At 44.3% G+C, this 10,151-nt stretch overlaps 1 protein-coding gene across 1 annotated transcript in view; it reads right to left on the bottom strand.

Annotated features, from left to right (window-relative positions):
- Positions 1–6,375: 6,375 nt before the first annotated feature.
- The window catches only part of LOC109900598 (arf-GAP with SH3 domain, ANK repeat and PH domain-containing protein 2), a 47,483-nt gene continuing 43,707 nt past the window's right edge, over positions 6,376–10,151 (bottom strand). Inside the window, exons 25-28 of the mRNA XM_020496297.2 lie at positions 9,953–10,014; positions 8,177–8,256; positions 7,670–7,789; positions 6,376–7,555 (exon numbers count right to left, since the gene is read on the bottom strand). Coding sequence (XP_020351886.2) covers positions 7,481–7,555; positions 7,670–7,789; positions 8,177–8,256; positions 9,953–10,014 — 337 coding nt within the window. The 3' untranslated portion in view covers positions 6,376–7,480. The remainder of the gene's footprint in view (positions 7,556–7,669; positions 7,790–8,176; positions 8,257–9,952; positions 10,015–10,151) is intronic.

Here is a 10,151-nt window from a genome sequence, read left to right as displayed (position 1 = left end):
GGCTTGCCCTATTTGCGTTCTAGAAAAAATTCCTTTCCCTGATTTTGGGAGAGGAGAAATGTTCTAACCAATACAGCCCTCTCCTCTCTAGTCCACTGACATCTGCAGCTCCTGTCCTGATGTGGTGGTGATCTCCTCTGGCTCTGACATGATGTACTGTGGATAGTCATAGAGAAACAGTCAACTCATGAACAGATCATACACACTCATAGCTTAGTCTTCAAACGACTTCATTCTGTTAAATTGTGTTCTTTATCTGTCATTTTGATTATAAATAATTCATCACAAAGTTTGGCTTGAAATGAATCCACACTGTAGGATTATTGTTGGTGTAACGTGTCACCGTGACTGAGCAATGTCTGCTTTAAAAGGGCAACTTAAGACGTGTTGAAGACTGAGCCCCAACTTGGTGAGGGTATCCTCCACGCAGTATACGGCGATGATGACAGTTCCTTTTGTCGTTGCACCAGCTCTCAGGACAGACTGCTCTGCATCATATCTGGAGACGCCACACTGGGCCTGCCGTCATCAAAGTGGTCCATACTCTGAGGAGAGGGCTACAGCAGAGTTAGCATGGACCGAGGGGTACAGCAGAGTTAGCAGGGACCGAGGGGTACAGCAGAGTTAGCATGGGCCGAGGGGTACAGCAGAGTTAGCATGGACCGAGGGGTACAGCAGAGTTAGCATGGACCGAGGGGTACAGCAGAGTTAGCAGGGACCGAGGGGTACAGCAGAGTTAGCAGGGACCGAGCGGTACAGCAGAGTTAGCATGGACCGAGGGGTACAGCAGAGTTAGCAGGGGCCGAGCGGTACAGCAGAGTTAGCATGGACCGAGGGGTACAGCAGAGTTAGCAGGGACCGAGCGGTACAGCAGAGTTAGCATGGACCGAGCGGTACAGCAGAGTTAGCAGGGACCGAGCGGTACAGCAGAGTTAGCATGGACCGAGGGGTACAGCAGAGTTAGCAGGGACCGAGGGGTACAGCAGAGTTAGCAGGGACCGAGCGGTACAGCAGAGTTAGCAGGGACCGAGCGGTACAGCAGAGTTAGCAGGGACCGAGGGCTACAGCAGAGTTAGCATGGACCGAGGGGTACAGCAGAGTTAGCAGGGACCGAGGGGTACAGCAGAGTTAGCAGGGACCGAGCGGTACAGCAGAGTTAGCAGGGACCGAGCAGTACAGCAGAGTTAGCAGGGACCGAGGGGTACAGCAGAGTTAGCAGGGACCGAGGGGTACAGCAGAGTTAGCAGGGACCGAGGGGTACAGCAGAGTTAGCATGGACCGAGGGCTACAGCAGAGTTAGCATGGACCGAGGGCTACAGCAGAGTTAGCATGGACCGAGGGCTACAGCAGAGTTAGCATGGACCGAGGGCTACAGCAGAGTTAGCATGGACCGAGGGCTACAGCAGAGTTAGCATGGACCGAGGGCTACATCAGAGTTAGCATGGACCGAGGGCTACAGCAGAGTTAGCATGGACCGAGGGCTACAGCAGAGTTAGCATGGACCGAGGGCTACAGCAGAGTCAGAATTATTAGCGCACACCATAGCAAACCTATTTGCAAAGGAAATTAAAATTGTTTCTTATTGAATAAGTACAGGTAGTCCCTCCCCGTTTCAGTCTATCTACTATTTGGTACCTAATATATAAAAAAGTAATAAAATGCCACTCAAATCAAATTTTATTTGTCACATGCCGAATACAACCTTACAGTGAAACACTTACTTACAAGCCCTTAACCAGTTAAGGGAAAAAAAGTAAGAGACAAGAATAACTCAATTAAAGAGCAGCAGTAAATAACAATAGCGGGGCTATTAACTGGGGGTACCGTACAGAGTCAAGGCACGGGGGCACCGGTGTCGAGATAATAGGTACATGTAGGTAGAGTTATTAAAGTGACTATGCATAGACAATGACAGAGAGTAGCAGCAGTGTGTGGTGGGGTGGGGGCAATGCAAATAGTCTGGGTAGCCATTTGATTAGCTGTTCAGGAGTCTTATGGCTTGGGGGTAGAAGCTGTCTAGAAGCCTCTTGGACCTAGACTTGGCGCTCCGGTACCGCTTGCCGTGTGGTAGCAGAGAACAGTCTATGACTAGGGTGGCTGGAGCCTTCCTCTGACACCACCTGGTATAGAGGTCCTGGATGGAAGGAAGCTTGGCCCCAGTGATGTACTGGGACCGTATGCACTACCCTCTGTAGTGCCTTGCGGTCGGAGGCTGAACATTCATCTGATTAATGTTACCCACCATGAGGTTGCTGATGTGCTTGAAGACAAAGGGGTTGTTGACATTGATGGCCTTGCAGATCTTGTCGTTCACAGCATTGATGTAGGTCTGGTAAGCAGCACTTCTTTCAGCCAGAGACCATGCGTACTAGACGGGAATGTCATGACGCACACTAGAGAAGGGTTGTGTTCATTAGAGCACGCAACGGAAAGTGAAAAGTGTGTTTCTGATTGGAGGCCATGTGTCGTTTGGTTCCTAGTGAACTCTTCCATGATTGAGAGTGACTGGAGCTGTAGAACAGAGGAAGATCCCTGCTCTATAAGCAGGCTGAAATGGGGACTGGTTGGAGAATCTCACCCAGGATGAGCAGAAATTCCTGGCCTTTTTCCAAGGCAAACACGGGGATGAGACATGGAAAACAACATCGCATGAATGGCCTTGTACAGGAACATTTGTCCAGCATATGGGTGCCATCTACTGGCCAGATTATACAACACATTCTGTTTACATGTGATGCATTGGGGAGATGAGTATTACACTTTATAATGGCACATCTACAAAAACAAGGTGGAGATGAGGAGATATTCAAGAATAATAAAACTGGACAAAATCATGGGAAATCATGTACCAATGGAACCTTTCAAGAAGAAGTTGAAAAAGCTCTCATTTTCTAAACTCAGTACTCTCTTTTACCCCTGCTATCTTCATCATAAACATGGCTGTGCCCAGGACATGACCCGCGTGGTAACAGCATAACATAATGCCGGACACCTCTTTCACCTTGTAGAGGTTGATGGCCTCGATCTTCTCCATGCTCTCATCCACGTTGGTCTCTGTGTGCAGCATGTCGTCTGCAGAGATGTTATCTGGAGGAAAAACGGAGACAGTCACCGACACCATGTGAACCCCAATTGTCCATAATGGATGATGGCATCTCTACACAGCAGCATCCTGTAGTTTTTGCCCTGAAGACATGGCTGTGTAGATCGATTTTCCCAAATCGACAAGATAAAAATCTGCCGTTCTGCCCTACAAGGCAGTTAACCCCCAACAACAACTGCTCCCCGGGCGCCGATGACGTGGATGTTGATTAAGGCAGCCACCGCACCTCTCTGATTCAGAAGGGTGGGGTTAAATGTGGAAGACACATTTCAGTTGAATGCATTCAGTTGTACAACTGACTAGGTTTCCCCATACTGAAACGGGGGACTACCTGGATTTGTCCAATAAAAATCACTTGTTAAAAAACACTTTTCTTTTGTGTATTGTGTTTTTTACAGAACAGATGAGAGGGAAGGAAGTCTGACTCGCTGATGAGAAGCAGGTCTATCTCAGCCGGGTTGATCAAATCGATACAGGGAGAGGGCCTGCGTTCCATCCAGTCCTTGGTGAATTCCAGTCCAGCTGCAAACGATTGAGCATATCAGGTTACTTCTATTGAAGTTTGACTCACACATTTTGTGTGACAAATAAATTCAAAAAAGAAACGTCCCTTTTTCAGGACCCTGTCTTTCAAAGATAATTCGTAAAAATCCAAATAACTTCACAGATCTTCATTGTAAAGGGTTTGAACACTGTTTCCCATGCTTGTTCAATGAACCATAAACAATTAATAAACATGCACCTGTGGAACGGTTGTTAAGATACTAACAACTTACAGACGGTAGGCAATTAAGGTCACAGTTATGAAAACTTAGGACACAAAAGAGGCCTTTCTACCGACTCTGAAAAACACCAAAGGCACGTTCATCTATGTGCTGCAAGGAGGCATGAGGACTGCAGATGTGGCCAGGGCAATAAATGGTAATGTCCGTACTGTGAGACGCCTAAGACAGGGCTACAGGGAGACAGGACGGACAGCTGATTGGCCTCGCAGTGGCAGACCACGTGTAACAACACCTGCACAGGATCGGTACATCTGAACATCACACCGGATGGCAAGGTACAGGATGGCAACAACAACTGCCCGAGTTACACCAGGAAGGCACAATCCCTCTATGATTTTGACCCCCCCTTTGTTCAGGGACACATTTTTCAATTTCTGTTAGTCACATGTCTGTGGAACTTGTTCAGTTTATGTCTCAGTTGTTGAATCTTATGTTCATACAAATATTTACAGATGTTAAGTTTGCTGAAAATAAACACAGTTGACAGTGAGGGGACGTTTCTTTTTTTTGCTGAGTTTATGACTGAAGGTGTGTTACATTGCCATGATTTTTGGTCCCCATTAACTCCAGAATGATGCATGACCTGTCCAGCTCCACTGTTGGAGGGAAACAGGAGTCGACTGTCTGATGATGACCTTTGACACAAAGTGACGTTCTGACAGATTCAGAACAAGCACGCATTATGGCAATATTTTGACAGCAAAATAAAAGATAACTCATAGAATGCATAGTAAATTAGTGGGCTAACTACTTGGAAATACCAACTAGCTAGCTACATATTTAGCCCGGTAAAAACACTTGGGCATCTTTGGACAATAACTGAGGTAAGGCAATTAATAGGCCATGGAGGTGAAATAATTACTATTTAGCATTAACACTGGAGTGATAGATGTGCAGATGATGATGTGCAAGTAGAGATAGTGGGGTGCAAAAGAGCAAGAGGATAAATAACAATATGGGGATGAGGTAGTTGGGTGTGCTATTTACAGATTGGCTGAGTACAGGTACAGTGATCAGTACGTTGCTCTGACAGCTGATCCTTAAAGATAGAGAGGGAGATATAAGACTCGAGCTTCAGTGATTTTTGCAATTCGTTCCAGTCATTGGCAGCAGAGAACTGGAAGGAAAGGCGGCCAAAGGAAGTGTTGGCTTTGGGGGTGACCAGTGAAATATGCCTGCTGGAGTGCGTGCTACGGGTGGGTGTTGCTATGGTGATCAGTGAGCTGAGATAAGGCGGGACTTTACCTAGTGTAGACTTGACCTGGAGCCAGTGGGTTTGGAGACGAATATGTAGTGAGGACCAGCCAACAAGAGCATACAGGTCGCAGTGGTGGGTAGTATATGGGGCTTTGGTGACGAAACGGATGGCACTGTGATAGACTACATCCAGGTCAGAACCGTCCAGAGTAGTGATGCTAGTCGGGCGGGAGAGTGCGGGCAGCAATCAGTTGAAGAGCATGCACTTAGTTTTACTTGCGTTTAAGAGCAGTTGGAGGCCTCGGACAGAGTGTTGTATGGCATTGAAGCTCGTTTGGAGGATTGTTAGCACAGTGTCCAAAGAAGGGCCAGATGTATACAGAATGGTGTCGTCTGCGTAGAAGTGGATCAGAGAATCACCAGCAGCAAGAGCGACATCATTGATATATACAGAGAAAAGAGTCGTCCCGAGAATTTAACCCTGTGGCCCCTCCATAGAGACTGCCAGAGGTCCGGACAAAAGGCCCTCCGATTTGACACACTGAACTCTATCTGAGAAGTAGTTGGTGAACCAGGCGAGGCAGTCATTTAAAAAGCTAAGGTTATTGAGTCTGCCGATAAGAATGCGGTGATTGACAGAGTTGTTCATTGCTGCGACTTGCTTGCTAGTTGACATTTCTGCTCTTCACTCTGTCAGTTTAACCTACATTTCACTGATCTCAGTAGCAGAAAGTATTTTTGTCTGCAGTTTTCGATTTGGCTATTTGTTTCAAGTGTATGTGGAGGTTCTAGCTTGTATGGCGCCCTGGGCGAGGCCCCCCTTCAGCAGCCGCGCCCGCTGGTGGCAGCAAGATGCCGCCCATACTTAAATCTGCTACTGATTTTGTATTAGTCTATAAATAAATCTCTTTTCCAACATTCCTCATCTCTCCCATGTCTTATTAGATTAGTATTTTTGTAAGTGGAAGGATAATAATTCAGCCATAGTTGTTCTGAAATGTTTATTTCCAACATTTGACTCCCTCCTCTATGGTTAATATAACACACATTCATTATTCATGTCGGTTTCCTTTCCTGACGTGGAGTTGTTCTGGCAGGGAGGAGATTTTCGGCACGACACCAGTGTTGAAACAACATTTTAGGGCATAGCAGCAAGAGCAGTTATTAGATTGCTATGATCTGTCATGTCCTCATCATCATCATCTGGACTGTCATTACAGTACGCGTAAGTAGAGTGACCACTATACTGATCCGTCATAACATGATGAATTGAAGACAAAACACACAATGAGCCATTTCAAGTTTTAATGACCTTGTAAAGAACAAGAGAGAAGATGATTGTACAGCTACAACAATGTACATACAGAGTTACCCTGTAACCCTTTCGATAGCATGATATATATTCACAAATGCTTTCTTGATAAATTAGAATTTTTTCTATGTTAGGATCAAACATATCAGTTTCCCATCAGCAGAGGTGGTCAGGGATGACCATGCACAGTGGCAAGTGTTTGTGATTCACAGCAGTTTAATGACTCTGTAATATGTAGAACACTTTGAATGTCTGTACAATATGTTTTTTATTACATTATGAGTTTACTCTTTCAATACCCATTGAGTTAATAACACAATACACATTACTGGATCTGAGGGACAACACACCATTTAAAGGTCATCTTTGATTAAGCAGACATGTGCAGCGTAAACCATGAATGTGGTCTCCGCGAACGAGGGAACATTGCCTTTAAAATGCACATTGTGGACGAAGTGCGATTGGATTGAATTCTAGCCATAGTCTAACCAGAATCTTTCTCCAGTTATTTCCAGTTGTCCCAACAAACTGAAGAATCTCAACACTTGGGCTGAACAGTTTTCTCCTTGCCTCTTATTTGGTTAATGTTGTTACATAGTTTGTCACACATTTTCCATAATTGTAGAACATTCTGTTGGCAGGTCACATAGTATACATTCCCTATACAGTGCCCTACCATTGATCAGGACCCATAGGACTCTGGTCAAAAGTTGTGCACTATGTAGGGAATAGGGTACTATTTGGGAAGCAGACATTTTCTTTTGATGTTTGGATGCATGAGAATAACATCATACACACAGTGCACATTCCACATCTTTTTCACTCACAGTCTCACATAAAGACCAGTGGAGGCTGGTAGGAGGAGCTGTAGGAGGACGGATTTATTATAATGTCTGGAATGGAATAAATGGAACAGTATCAAACATATGGAAATCACATGCTTGACTCTGTTCCATCAATTCCATTCTAGCCATTACAATGAGTCTGCCCTCCTATAGCTCCTCCCACCAGCCTCTTCTGATACAGCCATAGATAAAGACAGCCTAGAGGCGAGAGACAGCTTCAGTCACACCATCAGATGCATCAGTCAGTGATGAAGTGTACAAATTTCACAGGGAAGACCCCTCTCCTGGTCGGCTCCCCCTCCATATGTCCAAACTGTAATATACACAGGACAGGATACAGTCAGTAGTACAGATATGACAACACTTGAGTGTGAGTGTGTGTGAGTGTATATATATATATATATATATATATATATACAGTACTTACCCACCACTCCGGGTCCTCCTCTCCATCCACTACGATCACCTCTCCCTCTGTGAACGTCAACTCATCTGAGTTATCAGCAGAACAGTTGTAGATGGCTTTCACTCTCTTGGGTTTCTGTTTCTGAGTGCGAAAAAGGCCAATTAATAAAAAGTGAGACAAGACAATGTTAGTTTATGATTTTTGTGTTCAATCAGTCCTGATGGTAAATCTTAAGACTGTAAATATGACTTGATCATAATCAGTGTAAATATGATATTACTGTATTGCTATAATAGTCTGTGTGTGAGGTAGTGATTGCACAGCTCTAATTGGCTAATGTTAGGAGCTAATAATTGGCTGAGGTCAGGTCCTGTGTGGCTCAGTTGGTAGAGCTTGGCGTTAGCAACATCAAGATTGTGGTTTCCTTTCCCGCTAGGGCCACCCATACGAAAATGTATGCACACATAAGTTGCTTTGGATAAAAGTGTCTGCTAAATGGCAAATTTTATTATTATATTAGGCGCATACAGGGTGGTTGGCGCGGGGCTTCAGTGTTGGAGGGGTGGGACCAGAGCTGTGAGGGGAGCCAGGTACAGGTGCAGTCTTTACTGCTCACACAAACAAAAAGACACACAGAGACAGCAATCATCAATTCATTGACCAAACACATAGAATAAAGCCGCAATTGTAAAAGAAGGTTTAGAAGAAGGTTTTACATTTGAAGTCGGAAGTTTACATACACTTAGGTTGGAATCATTAAAACTCGTTTTTCAACCACTCCACACATTTCTTGTTAACAAACTATAGTTTTTGCAAGTTGTTTTGGACATCTACTTTGTGCATGACACAAGTAATTTTTCCAACAATTGTTTACAGACAGATTATTTCCCTTATAATTCACTGTATCACAATTCCAGTGGGTCAGAAGTTTACATATACTAAGTTGACTGTGCCTTTAAACAGCTTGGAAAATTCCAGAAATTATGTAATGGATTTAGAAGCTTCTGATAGGCTAATTGACATCATTTGAGTCAATTGGAGGTGTACCTATGGATGTATTTCAAGGCCTACCTTCAAACTCAGTCCCTCTTTGCTTGACATAATGGGAAAATCAAAAGAAATTAGCCAAGACCTCAGAATTTTTTTGGTAGACCTCCACAAGTCTGGTTCATCCTTGGGAGCAATTTCCAAATGCCCGAAGGTACCACATTCAACTGTACAAACAATAGTACGCAAGTATAAACACCATGGGACCACGCAGCCGCCATACCGCTCAGGAAGGAGATGCGTTCTGTCTCCTAGAGGTGAACGTACTTTGGTGCGAAAAGTGCAAATCAATCCCAGAACAATAGCAAAGGACCATAAAAAAGCCAGACTACGGTTTGCAACTGCACATTGGGACAACGATTGTACTTTTTGGACAAATGTCCTCTGGTCTGATGAAACAAAAATAACTGTTTGGCCATAATGACCATCGTTATGTTTGGAGGAAAAAGGGGGAGGCTTGCGGGCCGAAAGAACGCCATCCCAACTGTGAAGCACGGGGGTGGCAGCATCATGTTGTGGGGGTGCTTTGCTGCAGGAGGGACTGGTGCACTTCACAAAATAGATGGCATCATGAGGAGGGACAATTATGTGGATATATTGAAGCAACATCTCAAGACATCAGTCAGGAAGTTAAAGCTTGGTCGCAAATGGGTCTTCCAAATGGACAATGACCCCAAGCATACTTCCAAAGTTGTGGCAAAATGGCTAAAGGACAACAAAGTCAAGGTATTGGAGTGGCCATCACAAAGCCCTGACCTCAATCCGATAGAAAATTTGTGGGCAGAACTGAAAAAGCGTGTGCGAGCAAGGAGGCCTACAAACCTGACTCAGTTACACCAGCTCTGTCAGGAGGAAATGGGCCAAAATTCACCCAACTTATTGTGGGAAGTTTGTGGAAGGCTACCTGAAACGTTTGACCCAAGTTAAACAATTTAAAGGCAATGCTACCAAATACTAATTGAGTGTATGTAAACTTCTGACCCACTGGGAATATTATGAAAGAAATAAAAGCTGAAATAAATAATTCTCTACTATTATTCTGACATTTCACATTCTTAAAATAAAGTGGTGATTCCTAACTGACCTAAGACAGGGAATTTTTACTCTGATTAAATGTCAGGAATTGTGAAAAACTGAGTTTAAATGTATTTGGCTAAGGTGTATGTAAACTTCCAACTTCAACTGTACATTAAAGCTCTTTGAATCAGAACAGACCAGTTATTTACTATTTTATAATAATTGTATTTGTCTGTTTACCTGGTCCATCAGTTGGTCCAGCAGTTCTGGTGGGAGGTCCTTTAGGAGTGGGTTTATCTGAACTGAACCCACACATACATGAATGGTCTTAGTTAACTGATAATCACTAGATGGAGAATGGGGAGTGAAACCAATCCATCCATCCATCCATCTACTGTATCCATCTATCCACATGTTATCTACACACAATATGCAATAC

This window comes from Oncorhynchus kisutch, linkage group LG12 (assembly GCF_002021735.2).
Source record: "Oncorhynchus kisutch isolate 150728-3 linkage group LG12, Okis_V2, whole genome shotgun sequence".
NCBI classification, from domain to species: Eukaryota; Metazoa; Chordata; class Actinopteri; order Salmoniformes; family Salmonidae; genus Oncorhynchus; species Oncorhynchus kisutch.
The sequence above is the reverse complement of the archived record's forward strand: the minus strand, read 5'-3'. Positions and strand labels throughout refer to the sequence as shown.